The sequence below is a fragment of the Lemur catta genome, chromosome 13, assembly GCF_020740605.2.
Source record: "Lemur catta isolate mLemCat1 chromosome 13, mLemCat1.pri, whole genome shotgun sequence".
Lineage (NCBI taxonomy): Eukaryota > Metazoa > Chordata > Mammalia > Primates > Lemuridae > Lemur > Lemur catta.
In genome coordinates this window covers 10,323,697-10,342,483 of record NC_059140.1, presented here as the reverse complement: position 1 = coordinate 10,342,483, position 18,787 = coordinate 10,323,697, and the positions used below count along the sequence as shown (strand labels likewise).

Sequence of the window (18,787 nt, the reverse complement as noted above, 5' to 3'; positions counted from 1 at the left end):
ACAGAAATAGCAGATAAAGTAAAAATTCAGAGGCATTTTTGGAACAGGGGTTAATCAGAAGTCAACATGGCAGATTAGCATCCAAGATAGAGTTGCTTAAGCCTCCATGGCATGATAACTTTTCTGATAAATTATACTATTATTTAATTTTGAAATTCATGAATATGATGATTCCCCAAAACTGTTGGTTCAGTAGTGAAAATAGGAACTACAGAAAAAGGAAACATGTTTTCAAATGTCTTTTTCAGAAATGTTTTCTTCAACTAGTGAGAGGAAATTTGCATTTTAATCTATTTCTTTATAATAATTTTAGGAATATAAAATCAATCTCTCCCTACCACCAGTAAATAAATGTTTGACTAATATTTACAGGTTTAAAGAGGCAATCCACTTGTCTCTGTCCAGCTCTACCTATACATATCTCTACCAAAGCACTTGTCACAGTACATATTAATTATTTACTTATGTGTTCCTCCCAGTTAAGCAGTCTGATTGCCTTGAAGGAAGCTTGTATCTCTCATTGGCCTACCTGACTCACAAATGTGTGTTGAATTAATAAATTCTCATTTTATAGATAAGGCTCTAAAAGAGGTTCACTGAGTAGGTTATATTAGTAATATCATCACTAATAAGTAGCAAAGCCATTCATTCAAATATTTCTTCAGCAAATATTTATTGTTCTAGATCCCAGATTAAAACCTAGACCTTTTAACTCCTAGTGTGGTATTTTTTCCATAATACTAGAAGAAAAAATCTTCTACCTTTTTAAAACATGGAATTGCTCTCAGAGGATTATATTGGGGAAGGAGAAACTCCTGTTAGAAAAGAACTCACTACTGAACCGAAACTTCCTGTCTTGTGTATCTGGAGGAAGACAATCCCACACTAGTGAAACCTGAAGAGGCCAGAGAACCTAAGGGCCAAATTTCAAAACTTTTAGCTACAAAAACATTCAACAAAAAATCATAAAATGAAGAATAACAGAAAGATACAAACCACTACATTTACTCAAAATCAATACTAAAAACGCTATACGATTTGGTAGGTTACCTATCTGGAGCCTTTGATAAGGTATAGTTTTATTATCTTCTACTTAAATACCAAGAAAAATTTTTTTTTAATTTTTAAAATTTATGTATGTGTATATGTATTTTTGATCATAGCTTACTGCAGCCTTAAATTACTGGCCCCAAGCAATCCTCCAGCCTCAGCCTCCTGAGTCACTGGGACTACAGGCACGGGCCAACATGCCCAGCTCATAATATACTTTAACGAAGGAATGCCATTCTCTTGTTATCAAAACCAAAAGGGGGTTTCGGCCTAGGTCCAGTTGCTCATCGCACAAAAATCCAATTATTGAGACAATGAGGACTACCAAGGAAGAAAGGGATTTTTTAATACAAACGACATCTTCTCTGAACAGGAGAAGCTGCCTCAAATCCATCTCTCTAACGGAGATAATGGTTTTTTAAGGATGGGCCATGTGCCTTGAGGCAGGTCCCAGGGGATGGTGAGTCTTGGCTTCAGGAAGTCTGCCCTCAGGCAGTTAGTTAAGGGAAAGGATTATAAAAAAAATATAGGGGGTCAGTGACATTTGTTTGTGGATCCATTACAACCTCTTTATCTACTTATCTTTAAATAAGCCCTCACATCACTTTCCTGATCCACCCTGTTTGTCTGTCCAGAGTCTGCTCCACCCCCAGCCTCTGCCTGGTTCTTTGTGGCCCAATGCTCCCATCAGGCCTGGTGCGTGGTCAGCACTCAACACCTGTTGAGTGAAAGTCACACAGTGGGGCCCAGAGCCAGAGCTGAGTCAGCACCTCTTATCATTAGGGGCTTGTTCTAAGCCACTGAAAACTACTCTGTCAGACAGAGCCAAAGATGAAGCTACCAGGAAATTCCTAGAACTGGGGGGAAGAGATGCCCCAAAACCCGTAGTGAGGATAGTCTGGTCACCCTGGCCCTGCCTAGACACTGTTCCCACCTGGCATGCATGGTGCCCTTTCTGCCCACGGACCCCAAGAAAAATTTATATATCTTACTTAGATTATTGATTCTTTCATTTGTAGTCTATTAATACCCTTTAGATGTCTCGAGCATTTAAAACAAGGTAGTGATATTAAAAGAGAAACAAATTTTAAAACTACTAAGCACCAAAGTAAATTCTTTAACTTTAAAATAACCTTCATCCAGGACATTCAGCATTTTCAAATAATATTTCCTGGTGAGTTATTTCTCAGTGATAATCATCTAAATATGAAACTTGTACATTTATAATCACACTATTAAATAAAAGCACCTTTGGTATAGAACCTGCAGAATTCCAAGTACGTTCTGTCCCATAAGCAAGTACCAAACCTTTCTAAGTTTTTTACACAGCTTTCTCACTCACACCTAGTTAAGTGATTATTTTTTAAGAATTCACATTTATGAGTGTTCCAAAGCGTTCACCTTAGTTCTCAGAGGAAGAATGCTTTTTATAACGATATTTCCATTAGCTTTTTTCAATTTAATTTAATTAGATAATTGTGATCACAGATAGCGATATAGTATAAACAAGTTTGGAAACAAATGAAGCTGACATTGGGTAAATATATCAGTCAACTAAACTGGTAGAAGTATCTACAAGAGATCAATCCACTAGCCTCAGTATTAAGCATACCATAGGCATCAGTCAGTATATTTATACAAAAGGAAATGCAGAATTTCAGTTATTTTAGCAAATTGTTGAGTGGAAGCCATTTAATTTCAACTGTATATTGCAAATATTTTATATTTTTTGGTAATTATAGTACTGACTAAAAGCATAAGGAAAGACCAATAGAAACTTATCAGCTCTACCAAAAAAAATCAACTGTACCCAGTTCCCACAGATGACTGGTAAATAACAACATTTTTATACATAAGGGATAAGGTTATGTCTTACCTACAGTTATACAACAAATAGGCAAATTATTTAATTGTATTAATATATTGGTTTACTTAATCTTAATCATCTCATCTCATCAGATAACATGCCCTTGTTTGCCATACAGTAGAGCATTACCATTAGTATACAGCTCCATCTAGTGGAGAAATAGACTAACATCTCCAGAGCTTATGTTTCAGCCCTTTTTACTAAGTTGGCAAAACTGACAAAACTGACTTTTAGAAAAGCCAGCTTTTCACTCATAACATGTAATTACCCACATTTTTCCTATTTAATATTCCTACTGAAATTTCTTTTCTTCTTCTTCTTCTTTTTTTTTAAACAGATAGGGTTTTGCTCCACCCAGGCTGGAGTGCAATGGCAGGATCATAGTTCACTGCAGCCTCAAAATCCTGGGCTCAAGCATCTTCCACCTCAGCCTCCAGATTAGTTGGGACTATAGGTGGGCACCAACACATCTGGAGATTTTTTAGTTTTTTGTAGAGATGGGGACTCATTATTTTGACCAGGCTGGTCTCAAACTCCTGTACTCAAGCAATCCTTCTGCCTTGGCCTCCCAAAGCGCTGGGATTACAGGCATGAGCCACCGTACTCGGCCCTTTTGATCAAATTTTTTCATTTGGTAAAAGTTATATTTATGAATACCTGAGTTTTCTTCAACATCTTATAACAAATTTTCCCATAAAAAAAGAATAGTGGCAGCTGATTTTTTTAAAATAAAAACTTTGTATTCACACTGTTCCTTTAAGTGAGAGGATAAAATGTGCAGAAATTACTACACAAAGATACAGATATAGAGCAATATCATGTAAGCAGATTCCAGTGTAAAACTCTCTTCAAAGTTCCTATGGTCATCATAACAAACAGGGAGACATACAGAAAAGCACAAGCAGGGTCTCTAAACTCTTTGATGACCTTTCCCAAATAATAACATAGCAAAGATATGTTGTAATTTTAAAAATCTGATGAAAAATTTTAATTCTGTTATATATTTTAAATTATTATAAATTCTTTTTAATAACTATTTTAAATATATATATTTTTAATTGACAAAAATGTATATGTTTGTGTATAACATGTTTTGAAATATACTTACATGTGGAATGACTAATGCAATCTAATTAACATATACATTATCTCACAAACTTTATTTTTTTGTGATGAGAACACTTTTATACTCTTAGTAATATTCAAGAAAACAATACACTGTTATTAACAATTGTCATCATATTGTACAGTAGATCTCTTGAACTTATTCTTCCTATCCAACTGAAATTTTGTACCCTTTGAACAACATCTCCCCAGTCACCCCCACCCCCAACCCCTGGTAAGCACCATTCTCCTCTCTACTTCTGCATTCAACTATCTTAGATTTCACATATCAGTGAGATCATGTAGTATTTGTCTTTCTGCTACATGTTGTTTTAAACAATGTAAAAACATTTTAATCATTGATGTAACTAAACTTCCAGTCAAACTCAGTTATTTTTGAATCATGATACAAAGCATGTAAATTTAACTCACTAAAATCAATCACAAGTATAAAGAGGTATCCAATTGGTAATGACAGTAACAGATTTTTCCTCCTAATAGTTTTATTTCCACATCTCTGCATAAAGTCAATATAGAATGTAAGTGCATTTCTCTTTATGTTGTTCATTTAACTAATAATGTTCATTACTACTCTGTGAAGTTAATTCATATAACAGGTTTTTAATACATTAATATTTTAATAATACTTATAAATTTAACAATGCACTCATTCATTTCTTTAGTGCCTGAGTTGCACAGTACCCTGCAGAAGAGTATATATGTTTAAATGACATATATCATATATCTTTACCCAACATAAAGATTTTTTAGGAAATTGTCAGCTTATTTTGGAAGCTTAAATACTTTCAGTCTTTTAACTTTTCTTTATTGGTCAGGGTACTTATTTTATCAAATCAAATGTGTTTTTAATATTTCTTATTTTGGGTGCCTTGAGAGGTTAATTACACACTAAAAAATTTGAAGTGATGTACTTGCTTTGATAAGTTTATTTTTAAATTATTTCAACCTGACCTGAGGGAGAGGGTGAGGACAGTATCAGTAATTGGAAAAAAGGAAATTCTCTTTCTAAGCAAGAATCACATTTCACAGGTAACCTAACACAAAATTTTCTGCTATCCTCTGGGTCACTGACAGATAACCAAAGTTACTGGTTTATGGAAATTACCATCATACCTAGATCCTAGAAATAAACTACTTATTCTATTTATAAGGACAAGAAATTAAACTGTTTCCTTCTTAGTTAATACAAGGTTTGAATTTTTTTCCTAAAGATGCTTTATTCAGAAATTAGGAAGGCTTCTACTTCCTCTTAAGACAATGAACTACAATAGGTTGCTGATTCTCTTCCCCAAAACCAACCTAGAATAGCTCCAAAAGAAGGAATCATTGACTTGAGGAAACAACCGAAAACTTCAAGAAATCCATAAGTCATCTGTATTCAAATAGGTCAAGGGCCTCCTTAGGTAAAGGGCAGATTCTGGTGATGCTGAAAGAATAAAATATGTGTGGCTCTTACATCCCCCATGTTGCCTTAGGACAATTCTTGTCTGCCCCACCAATATTTATGAACTCAGCAGCAACAGCCCAAGCTGCAAGTGCCATAGGGTAATGCCAATGCAGGGCAAAAATCCTACTGGGGTAATAAAAAGAGATGAGATCTAACCATCATTTTTCCTCTTCTACTCTCTCCCTTTCCAAACCCCAAGACTGTGTACATTATAACCATATCACTTCTCGTTCCCCAATGCACAGGAAAATTGCATTTCCTAGCCATCTTTACATATGGGTCATTTGAGTTGCAGCCAAACCAGTGTGGGGAGAAGTAATATAAGCCAATTTCAGGACTTGCCCTTAAAGGTGTTTTATGAGATACTTTAGCTCTCTCCCCAACCCCACCACAATTTTGAGAAACTTGTCATTATGGCATCACAAGACAAAAGAAACTTTGATCTCTAAGCTAAACTTTGTATGAGTTAGACATAAACTTATGTATATTACCATTGCAATGGTATTCATAGGTGGGACTGTTAAGAGGTAATTAGGACAGGAGGGCTCCACCCTCAAGAATGGATTAATGTCATTATCCAGAGAGTGGCTTGTTCAGCCCTCTCTTACTCTCTTGTCCTTTCACCTTTTGCCATGGGATGATGTAGCATGAAGGCCCTTGCCAGATACCAGGGCCATGCTCTTGGACTTCCCAGTCTCCAGTTCATGCCAAATTACCCAGCCTCTGATATTCTGTTGTAGCAACATACAAAGGACTAAGACAGATATGTTTACATGTGGAATATGAGCTTTCAGAACAAACCAGATAGTAATCATGTGACAAAATATTTTTAATGAGATTTTAATTCTAAATATTGACAGACAAAACATAGGCATGTAGAGATATGTATACAGATTTTAGCTTAAATAGGATTAAAATTAATCACCTGTATAAAATAAAGACAATAGAAATTAAGATACTGAAATTATAAACCCAGAGTTTCTTATCAGTAAAAAATCACAAAGAAACTCTGACAGTGCATTTTTGTACATGAACTTCCTAAGCTGCAGTTCCCAAATGAATTAGAATAATCTTGCCCACTGTGCCAGCTCATGCCTCTAAATCATATGTTCTACTTTGGGATATCATAACCTATAACACTGAATATCTGCAGCTCCCATGCTGGCAATATGCTGTTTGACATAAATTAAGGAAGTAGCTTCAATTTATATTAAATTTAAAAGATAATAAAAGTATTACAGTACTAATTAGTTTAAAGACATGCTGCTGAAAGAAGTGGTCTGCTATACCTCAGAAAATAATTCATTAAAAAGAAGGAATTTAGATGTTTAAATTTTATTTAGGTTATATGTGTATGGCGGAGACAATGCAAAACAGCATTTCAGCACTGAAGTGTAAATAGTATCTCTATGAAATCACCATTCAAATTCCATCCAAGAAAGTAAATTTCTTTCTAATTATGTGATGAACACTCATATCTTCAGACCTTAACATAAAATTATGGGATCTTAGATCATACTTAATAAGACAGTTTTTCCTAAATTAAAAATGTTATTTAAAATAACAAAATGCAAGCAAAATGAAAATATCCAACAAATTACCCTTTCTTAATTATATATTATTTAAGATAATAGAGCACAGTGAGAAAAACATGCAAATACTAATCAAAAGAAAGCAGGAGTGGCTATAATATCAAAATAAAACAAATAATATTACCAAAACTAAAGAAGTGCATTAAAGAGCTAATTCACTAAACAGACATAAGCAATCCTATATGCGTAAGCACTTAACAACAGATCAAAATACTTAAGGTAAAAACTGATGAAAAGAGAAAGACAAATCCATAGTTACAGTCGGCAACCACACCTCACCACACCTCTCTCAGTAATCAGAATGAGTACTCAAAAAATCAGTAAGGATATAGGTGACTTAATACCATCAATGACAAAGATTCTCGCCTTGACCAAACTTTAATCAGGCTACTTTGAATCCGTTACTAAACTAGGCCTCAACCTTTGAGCTTCTGTGTTTGTCTTTGTATCACCCAGTTTTAGCAAGAATCCTTCTAAATCAGTTTATTGAGAACCCGCATGCTTCATATCTGATCACCCTGGCCTATGTTCAGCAAGACTCCTATCAAGTTGGTTTAACCTGAACCTTTCCTAACCCTCATGATTCCTGTTAGTAATTTTCCATCCCCAAAACACCCACCCTGCTTCTTAGCTATAAATTCCCCCTTGTCCATGCTCATGGGACTCAAGCCCAGTTCTACACTAAGGTCTCTTTCCCCTACTGCAAGAGCTCCTGAATAAAATCTGTTTTAACCACTTTAACTACTATCCAGTTCTGGTTTCTTTAAACATTAATTTGACTTAATTGACAATTAGAGGAAACTCCACCCAACAATGGAATATACAATCTATTCAAGTACACACAGCACATTCACCAAAAAAGACCAAATTTCGTCCATCAAACAGATGTCAACTCATTTATAAGAACTGAAATCATTATATCTTACTATAATAACTAGAAATAGACTAGAAATAAATCACAGAAAGATATCTGAAAAATCCCCAAACAATTCTAAATAACCCTTAGTTCAAAGGGGAAGTTAAAAGGGAAATTTCAAAATATTTAAACGAGATAAAAATGGAAATACAATATATCAAAATTTGTGGAATGTAGCTAGATCAATGCTTAGAGGGAAATCTATAATACTAAATGCATATATTAAAAAAGGAAGAAGGCCTCTCATCAATATGTAAGCTTCCACCTTAAAAAGAAGTAAGAGAAAATTAAACCCAAAGCAAGCAGAAAATGGTAAAGAGCAAAAGTCAAAGAAATTGAAAATGTAAAATCAACACAGAAAATCAATGAAAGCAAAAGCTGGTTCTTTGAAAAGATCAATGAAAATTGATAAATTTCTTACAAGACTGATCAAGATAAAAATAAAGACATAAATTACCAATATCCGCAAAAAGAGAAAGACATCAAAATGATCCCACAGACATTAAAAAGATAAAAAGGAAACATTACAACTTTGTATCTATAAATTTGATAATGTAAATAAAAGGACAAATTCCTTGAAAGACACAATCTAACAATGCTAACTCAATTACAGACAGATATCACCTTTATTTCCTACAAACCACCTTTCTTATCAGCTTCTTTCTAATCTGGACCGATTGTTCTCCAGACCTGCTATAGAGCTGTCCCTCCTACGACATCATTGAACTGTTTTCCTGGGCTAGATTTACCATATTACAAATCTTTCTTTTACTTCTTTACTGTGGTAGAACATAACCTCAAGAAATTTCTGAGGCTTCCCATGTCTAAAAAAGTCTATATTTTACCCCTATACTTAAGTGATTATTGACTAGTCATGGGCTTTGGGATTGAAAAGTCTTGTCCCTCAAAACTCTGCAATCATTGCAACACTGTGTTCTAGTAGCCAATACTGCTCTCAAAGACTGATGCTGACAAGTTTTTTTCTGTTTGTTGTTTGTTTGTTTGTTTAGGCAGCCTGTCTGTTTTCACTCTAAAAATCTTCAGGATTTTCTTCATTATTAGTGTTATCAAATTTCATAATGTGTCAGTGGATAGGCTTTAAAAAAAATACTGAGGCCGGGCACGGTGGCTCACGCCTGTAATCCTAGCACTCTGGGAGGCTGAGGTGGGAGAATCACTCAAGGTCAGGAGTTTGAGACTAGCCTGAGCAAGAGCAAGACCCCCGTCTCTACTAAAGCTAGAAAGAAATGATCTGGACAGCTAAAAATATATAGAAAAAATTAGCCAGGCATGGTGGCGCATGCCTGTAGTCCCCGCTACTCGAGAGGCTGAGGCAGGAAGATCGCTTGAGCCCAGGAATTTGAGGTTGCTGTGAGCTAGGCTGACGCCACAGCACTCTACCCTGGACAACAGAGTGAGACTCTGTCTCAAAATAAATAAATAAATAAATAAAAACAAAGTAAAACAAAAACAAACAAACAAACAAAAAAACCAGCATTCTTAGAAAAAGAAACAGAATGCCATAAACCTAGTTTTTAAAAAAGGTGGTTTTCACTGAGGTGTTAGAATTTGGGATAATGTTTTGCTGTCATCTCTTTACTTATCTATGTTGCCTGAAAGAGTTTATATAATGAACATTTATCATTTTGTATAAAAAATTACACCATTAAAAAATAGTAAGAATGTCCCACAATGCCAATTAAAGCTTTAACGTACAAAGTCTTTGATTCCACAATTCTATTTCTAGAAATCTATGTTCTAGCAAAGAGTGCAAACATATATGTACAACAATATAAACTGCAATGCTATTTATGATACTAAAAAATTAGAAACAGCACAAGTGTCTACCAGTTAGGGTTTGGTTAAACAAACTATGGTACATACATACTATAAACATTATGCAAACATATATTGACATAGAAAGATGTATAAGATATTATTAAATAACAAAGAAAGGCTGTAAAATAATAGAGCATAACCATTTTTTTTGAGACAAGGTCTTGCTTTGTTGCCCAGGCTGGAGTGCAGTGGCATGATCATAGCTCACTGCAGCCTCAAACACCTAGACACAAATAATCTACCTCTACTTCCCAAGTAGCTGGGACTACAGGCACATACCACCACATCTGGCTAATTTTTCTGGTTTTTGTAGAGATGGGAGGGGTCTCACCATGTTGCCTAGGCTGGTCTTCAACTCCTAGCCTCAACCAATCCTCCCACCTCAGCCCCCAAAGTGCTGAGATTACAGTCATGAACCAACATAACAGCCTCATTTTACATTAATAAAATGAAAAAGCAAACAAACCAAAATCATGTACATATATAGCTTTCAAAGTAACAGAGGGTAAGAAAAATAGAATAATAAAAAATATAAATGATCTAATTGCCAAATGTTCCAATTGTAAGATGTAGATGGCCCACTGGATTTTTTAAAATCCAATTCTCTACACACATTAACCAAAAGAAGGCTGACATAGCTATCTAAAAATAGAAAGAAGTCACAAATTGGAAAAGACTCAGAAAATATGACAAATAAATACAATGTGGGATCTGGATTGGTTCCTAGTGCAGAAAAAGAACATTAATGGAAAAACTAGTGATATCCAGATAAAATTTACAGTTTTGTAAATATTATTACTCACTAAATTGTAATACCTAGTGAATTGGTTGAATTTATTCAAATTTATACAACATTTAGGGAATTATTCAGTGAATTAAATTATGATATTTAGTTAAATTGTGATATTAATTTTTTGGTTTGGATCATTGTATTATCATTATGCATCACGTGAGTATTAGAAGGAGGATGAAGGGTATACAGGAACCCTATTATTTTTGCTACTTTTCAGTGTCTAAACTTTCAAAATAAAAAGTCTTTGGTTCTCAGAGTATATTCTGTTCGTCCCTCTCACAAGAAAGGACCAAGGCAACAAATAAATAGGCATAATTTAACCGGAGGGTCAAAGGGAGAGCACTAGAGTGCAGCAGGGAAGTGGGGACACACCTGTGGTGACTGGAAGTCTAAGAGGCACCGGTGAAGACACCTGGACTCTACAGCCCCATCTCACCTGCCCAGATCAGATCTGCCTGGAGTCAGGAGGGAATTCCCGTTTCAGGGAATAGGTAAGCAGAAGACCCCCACCGGCCCTCACTGCCACTGCAAACACCTACAGTCCTTACAACAGGAGATTCCCACAATCCTCGCAAGCTATGAGCCCAGTCTAGAGAGCAGCTGGGAATCCATGCAGCTGCACTGTCCTGGTTAGAAGCACAAGATATGCATTCCCCACCCCCCAGCCCATCTCCTGTGAGCCAAGCTGCTGCAACACAGTGCCATCTTTAAACCAGAGTCACATCTGGAGTGTACCCTGCTCTGGGGGCCAGTAGCCACTGTACTTCTCCAGCACTGGGGTTCCATCTTCATTACACCAAGCCCACATGGGTGGCTGAATGACAACCCCAGCTGGGCAGAGCCTGGGCCCAGGATTGGCTGTGACTCTGGTTCTGCAGAGCAGGTAAACCAACCCCCACCACACTTCCAGCCAGAGGAACAGTCTGCCAGACCCACCCAGAGGGAACCTGCCTTTGAGCCAGCCAAAGTGCTGTACACCCTCCCCCAAGCAGGAGAGGCCCCTGAGCCTTCAAGCAGCTGACAACACCCTGAGCCTGCAGAGTGGCTACACACCAACACTCAGGACCTGAGAAACAGCCTCATATTCCCCTGCCCCACCAGACACACTGCAATGGCCCTGCATCCCCAGTGGCCCTGCATCAGGCCTGAGAAACAATCCACAGGCCACCCCTTGTAGGAATGCCCCCAGGCCAGCCAAACAACCAAGAGCCCATGTTCTAGACCTGAGGAATAGCCCCATGGGCCACCCTAGCACACACACCCCAGGCCAGGCAAGTACCCATGCGTCTGCACACCAGGCCTGAGAAACAGCCCTGCAGGCTGCCCTCTAGCAAGCACACCCCTAAGCTGTTCAAGCATCCTTGCACCTGTGTCCCAGATGTGAGAAACAGCCCCATAGCTGCCCCCTGCAAACACACCCCCAGGCCAGCCGAGCATCTGCATATGAGTATAATCGTTTTGTGTGTCAATTATAAAGCAGGAAAGTATTTACATTAGTCATAATGTATGTGCGTGCGTGTATGTGTCTGTGTGTGCCTGTACAAATGCAATGTCCTGGATCCAGAATTTCTATATAAGAAAAGCTTAAGGACAGCAATAGATTGGTGGTAAAAGATGGGGCCTATCTTAAATCTGTTTGCAAATCAATCAGGTAAGACTAAATAAAACTTAATTATCCACATCAAAGAAAGGATCACACTGAGGAAGATTACCCTCAAGCCCCTCATTAGTATTACCACATATCTAAATACATACTAAATTCACTTCTGTAACTTACTTAAAAACAAGAAAATATTAGTTAAAAATGTTAACATGGGTAGTGGGCTGAGACAGTAGTCAAGGAAAGTTTTGGGTGGTACTGAGTAAAAGGCAGGAGGCCAAGAGTAAGAGAAGATGAACTTAACAGTCAATGGGGCATTTAAGGAAAAGAGGACCTCCATGCTGGGCAGGAGTGTCCCAGTTGAGCTTCATGGTCCAAATCATTGGCTATTACTCCCATGTCATGAATGTACTCAATCAGTAGATTAAAATTTCAGTCGAGCCATCCCAAGATAGAAAAGCTCAAAAGACAATATCCATCTCAAAGTATTACAAAGAGTATATTTTTTAATGCTTTTTTACTCAAAGTGTCCAGAACTGTTTAGATATTCATTCTTTCCTTTCCTAGCCTTTTATGAAATATCATAAAGGGTTGTCTCTCCTTTCTTCTCTCACTCCTTGCTTCTCTTTTGTTCTTTAGATTTAAAGGGATAGGAGAAAGTAGGAGCAATAAGAACAGTTCAGAGAAGTCTCAAACAGGTCTCTAATTAGACTTGAGGTAAAACTGGTAAAAAGCAAAGAAAGTATGTTCAGAAATTTGAAATTCAACCCCAAAACACTATAGCACATCCTGCCTAATACTATTATGTATCTATACTTCTCCAATATAGCCCATCTCAGTTATTCATTTCACAAACAACCAACAGTGCAAGGGGTTAGCAAACTATGACCCACAGCCCAAATTCACCCAGTGAACTGTGTTAAAATAGCTAACTGGGAGGCCATTAAGCTGAGATGGCTCCAGTACCTTGGGATCCTCCATAAGCAAACCAAAACTCAACTCAGTGTAAACAGTAAGATGAAACTTAAGCTTAACCAATCAGAAACCACCAGCTGACTTCTAACTAAAGACTTTCCACTGTAAACCAATCAAATATTCTCCTTGTCTTGCTTTCAAAAATACCTCATAAAAGTTGTCCCCTCAAGCCCCCTTGGTGGAGCACTGAACCACTAGCAGTTTGGTGCTGCCCAATGCATGAAATCGCTGAATGCTCAAATAAATTCTTTAACATTTTAATGTGCCTAAGTTATTTTTTTCATCTTTTAATTTTTATTCATTCGAACTAAATATTTATGAAAAGGAGTAAGGGTTAAAAAAATAAAATTATATAATTAAAAAGAGGGGACCAGTAGAAGAAGAGAAGAGAGGTAGGAGGGGTGACTTAAATCAACTATACTATTAAAAGCAGTATTTAATTTTTAAAACCCCACTATTTAAGAAATAGTTTATTTAAAAGACCACACTCAGCTTAAATTTCTCAGATCCTATCGATGTTCTTTTCAAACATGCAATTTTACAGCCATGGATATATAATAGGTAAAAATAAAACAACAGTCAAATCTGTTTTTTTTTTTTTTTTTTTTTCCCTGTCCAATTTGTTTCTGTTTCCCCACAAACAAAAGGAATTGGCTAAAGAATGACATGGTTCTTCGTGTTTCTAAATTAATTCTCTGCTTTATGGGGAAATTCAATACTGAAACCATAAGAAAAATGCAAATGTAAATAAAGATCCACCACTTCATTACTTTGTGTCCTGAGATATGTCAGTTATTATCTTGATTTGTTGTCAGCTGTGTTTTTTTCAAGGAAGACTCACCATCCAGAAGGCTGAGGGTAGCTCAGTGAATTCATTCTACTCCCCACTAATTTTACAGAGTCAGCATAGAAGACTGGTTAGGATCACAGATTTAGGAATCAGCTAGACCTGAGATTGTATCCTGACTCCACTGACTATTAGCTGTGTGACCATGGGTAAGGAGCTAAACTTCTCTGAGACTTAGTCTTCTTATCTGTAAAATAATAATGATAATAAACTACCTCAATGTACTGTAAGAAATAAGTAAAATGAGTAGGAAGAACAGAACACAATATCTTATCCAGTACTTTCCTGATAAATATTTGTCTATTTCCAAAATAATCATCTCATAACATATTTTTTAGCAAATTTATCAACTTCTTTTGATATGGATTATTTCTAATTCTCACAGAAATTCTGGAAAAAACCCAAACACCCTCATTTCACAGATGGAGAAATTGTGGCTCAGAGAGGTGAAGTGGCTTGCCTGAGGTCACACAGTGAATATGAGACCAAGCAGGAACTGAAACCCACCCATCCAACATCAAAGTCTGGGCTCTTTGTACTAGGCTGAGGTACCTACTCCTAGAGGCAGTATGTGTTCCACAGTGGGACAAAGAAAAAGAAAGCAGGGCAGCTTTGGGGGTCTTTAAACTTCTTGCGTTAGGATAAATCCCCCAATTATGCTTAAAGAAAATCTCCACTGGACAGTCTTTTCCCATAAAGTTCCTTGAAATTTCCCTTTAAAGGGCATCTAGGAAAAGCCACTCTCATAAGCCAGGGTTTGACTTTATTTTCCTAATAAACAGACCTGTGGTCAGACAAAAGAGTCTCTTTTATTTTCAATTAATTCTTGAACATTTCAGCGGATTTTCTTCTATTTGGCTTGAAATTGTAATATGGGAAAAGTTGGTCCTGCAAATTGTCCTCCTATAAGGGAAGCCCCTAGAGGATCCTCAACTTGTTATTTTTAATCACTGCAATCTCCTTTTGAAAGGAGGCCCTGGTGGGAGAGAAAAGGAAGTCAATATAGCACTAACAACTTGGAAAAGGCGAAATGATAATCTCAACTGGACTCAGGCTGTGGGGAAGAAACCCCATGTTTCAGTATTATTTTAATGGTGACCATTTTATTCCAGTCTAGAATACCTAAAGACTGCACTTGGATGGGGGACATGGACAGCAGAAGCTATTTGGTGATGAACTGGAATGCTACAGGGAAAGATTTGAAGCAGGAAAACAAGCCATTGATTCCAATGATTGTGAGGAATCCCAATTCAGGAAAAAATGCAAAGGCAAATTGAACACCACAGGAATGATAACTTCCACAGCCCTAAGTCAATAAATACACCAAGCAAGCTGTGTTAGATTTACTTTTAATGTAATTATTCTAAGAAAGTGAAAGCCAAGAGAAAATGTCACAAACTAGGCCAGAGCCCTTTCTTTCCTAACTTTGAGTGGTGGAATCCAGTTTGCTAATTGCAGAATATTTACTTAGAAGACCTTAGCAGGGTTCCTGCAAGATCTTTCTTTCAAGGTCTCTTAGCCACAAGAAAGGAGAAAAGAGGATTGACTAACCTACAACCTGGGAGTGGGGGGTGAGGGGAGTGGGTCAAAGTCCAAAAGGCTGACTGTTTAGGCTGAAGTGGCCTGTAGGGTGAAAGTCCAGAGCCCTTCCCCTCCAGTCCCAGTTCCCTGTCTGCTGACCCCACACTGTTAGTTCCAGAACCTCTCCAGACACATGAGTAGTGGATGTGCATCCCTCCCAGTGCCAGGGCCACCAGCTGCCAATGCTCAACTGAACACGGAGGATTAGTGTGGGAAGAGCTGCCAGGTAGGACACTTGGCTAATCCCAGGCTAGCCTAAATCACTGAAAAAACAATCGTCCTGGGCCTAAATTAGGGACAGTTTTAGGAAAGTCTCTTAACATGGAGAAATCACTCATTCACTCATTTGATTAATTCCTGAGGACCCAGCTAACCACCATTCACTGGTAGATGGGTCGGGAGGAGTGCTGGAAAAAACCTACTTCCAAACTTAAAACACACACACACACACACACACTCAAAACAAAACTCTGACAAGATTATTAAATCAAAGGCTTCACATTCAACTCAAACTAACAAGCATTGTGGACCTGTTGTAGCTCACCTCTGTAAACTCATTTACTCCCTACAACCACCAAGAGAAGTTAGACAGCTATTTTTACAGCTAGGAAATAGGCTGTAATTAAATGACTCGCACAAGGTCACACAGGTACTGACCCCAAGTCCGTTTGACTCCAGAGCCACTTCTTTCCCTGCTACGTGGGGCTGGGTCAGTTTCCTCAGTGAGCCTAGGTCCTCTGTTTTGGGGAGGATTGCATAGGCCAATGAGGTCACGCCGGGGAGGACTGGCATCCACGGGCTCTATCGAGTGGCTGTGGCCACATGTCAGCGCGGCTCACTCCAGCCACGGCGCCAAGCCGCGCGCCCCCTGCCGGGCTGGGCGGGCTGTCCTCCGCCCAGCGTCTTCCTCCGTGGAGTACCGAGCATCCTGCGGGTCTGCGCGCCGGGGTCATACTCTTTCTCGCCAAGTGCTGAGCGCGCCAAGGCTCCGGGTAGCTCAGGGTGGAGAAAGTCGGGGACAAGATCCCGGGAAAACGAGAGAAGCCCGTCTGAGAAGGGTGGCGCCCTGGTTCTGGTCTGCCAGGTGGCCCCAGCGCCAGCTGACACTGCCCCAAACTTTCTCCTGTGTCGCTCCCACGGCTTCTGCCCGCTGCGCTCTAGGGAACCAGGAAGGCGACGATGGAAGGGCGGCCACTGGGAGCCCATTTGCCCCACCAGGGGCCCCAGTGACCCACTTTTCCCTGCTTGGCCCCAGAACTGACTTATGAAGAGGCGAGGGTGAGGGGACACGCCTAACTGCGGGTGCCCAGGTGATGCCAGACAGGCTTCCTTCCCTACAAGGTGTCCTGTCTCAGAGAGCGGCTGCATGGGGAAAAGATGTCTGGAGAGATGACCCGGCTGAGGAGGGAGGTGGTGGGCCGTGGAGATGGAGTCAGGGGTCTTCAGGTCTGTGCCCGTCGAGCGGCCTGTCCTGCCCAGGAGGAGCTCGGCTGCTTGGACACGTCTCAGTGCTCCGCAAACCCCGCTCTCAGCTGAGCAGCGTAGGCGCGACATCCCTAGGGCGCGGAGCCTCCGGGATGCCAGAGCCAAGGTTCTCCGGCCTCCAGGGAGCAGGCCTCGGAAATCAGGACTCTACCTTCTGTCTTCATCCAATTCCCCTTCCCGCTCGGAGCCAACCCAAAGCTCTTTGGGGACCCCATTCCCACTGGGAACCTGTCCTGGAAATCCAAGGTCCTCAACCTCCTCTGGGACCATGAGAGGATAATTTGGGGTTCTTTCCAGTGATCCTTTCGAAGAGCTTCAGGCTATTGTTCTCCCTCCTTTCCCAGCCCTGGCCCGGTTAGGGAGAAGCCGGAGTCCCTGGGACTTAGCCAGGCAAGCTGGAGTGACTGTCCCGCACGGAGCCAGTCTGTGGAGAAGCTGGCACCCTCCCCTTGACGGTTGGAAGCGGGGAAAGCTGGAGTCGCTGCATTGCCTGGGACCCCACTGAGAGAAGCCGAGGTTCCCTCCACTCTAGAGAACGACCGACCTGGAGGAAGGCGGGTCTACGTCCCTCCTGCAGACCGCCGGGGGCGAAGCGGGACTCCCTCCCAGTCAGGCCGGCGTGACGCGTGGCTCCGCTACAGCCCGCGCCCTGGAGCCGCGCGTCGGACATCTAGGCTGCCTGCCTACTACGGCCCGCGACGGCCCCAGACGCTGATTGTGATCCGCACCGAGCTCGCGGCTGAAAATGGCAGCCAGGACCTTGGGGGGCTGCACCAGCACCGTCCGCCCGGGGACCGCGCTCCCTCCTCCGGCACCGCGCGGTCGGTCCGCGCCCCCAACGCTACCCCGGACCACTTACCGCGGCAGCTGGTTCCCGGCTGGTAGAAGTCAGGGTCGGTCTCCACGCGGAGGCTGAACTCGGTGTAGCCCTCGCGCCGTGTGCCCTGGGCGCGCAGGATGGGGCTGCAGTAGCCCTCCGACTTGGCGCTTTGTCCGGGGTCTCCTTGGAGAAGGCCAGCGCCGCAGCCAGAGGCAGTGCCAGGGCCAGCAGCGCCGGACTCAGGCTCAGCCTCAGCGACGCCAGGGACAGCCTCATCCTCGCGGACCCCCAACTTTGTGCCCTGCCGCCGGCCCTCGCCACGAGACTCCTGCCCAAAGTGGTCCCCGTGGACGGGAGACCTGGCGGAGCCCGGATGAAGAGAGGGAGCTCAGAGCTGGCATTGGTGACTGGGAGACCGTGCCTGCGTCGGCTTGGCGGCTGAGCGAGCCGAGCAGCGCTAGGAGGGGAGGAAGCGGGAAGGAGCCGGGGGAGAGAGGGCTGATTTTGCCCAGATCCCCGAGCACAGCGCTGTTTTGTTTCCGAACTGGCGATTAGCGGCTCGGCTGTGTTTATTTTGCGACTCTGGATTCCCAGGGTCTGGAGAAGAAATCATAGGATGCAGGGGGCACAGAGGCCTCTGTCCCATCACCAAGGAGGCAGCTATCCCAAACCCCGCTACTCCCTGGACCCTGTGGAGGACGGTGTTCCAAGGGCGGAAAGCCTGAGAATGAAGTTACTGCCTAAGTTATTTTTTAACAACTGTTTTTGAACAGCCCATGAGCTAAGAATGGTTTTTATATGAGGGGAAGGGAGGGAGGAAGAGAGGGGAGGAGAGAACAGGGGAGAGGAG

General features: G+C 40.7%; 1 protein-coding gene across 1 annotated transcript in view; it reads right to left on the bottom strand.

The window, feature by feature from the left end:
• LOC123648950 (sorting nexin-4-like) overlaps nt 1-18,528 on the bottom strand; it is a 37,449-nt gene extending 18,921 nt beyond the window's left edge. Inside the window, 1 exon segment of the mRNA XM_045566889.1 lies at nt 17,977-18,528. Coding sequence (XP_045422845.1) covers nt 17,977-18,213 — 237 coding nt within the window. The 5' untranslated portion in view covers nt 18,214-18,528.
• Nucleotides 18,529-18,787: the final 259 nt, after the last annotated feature.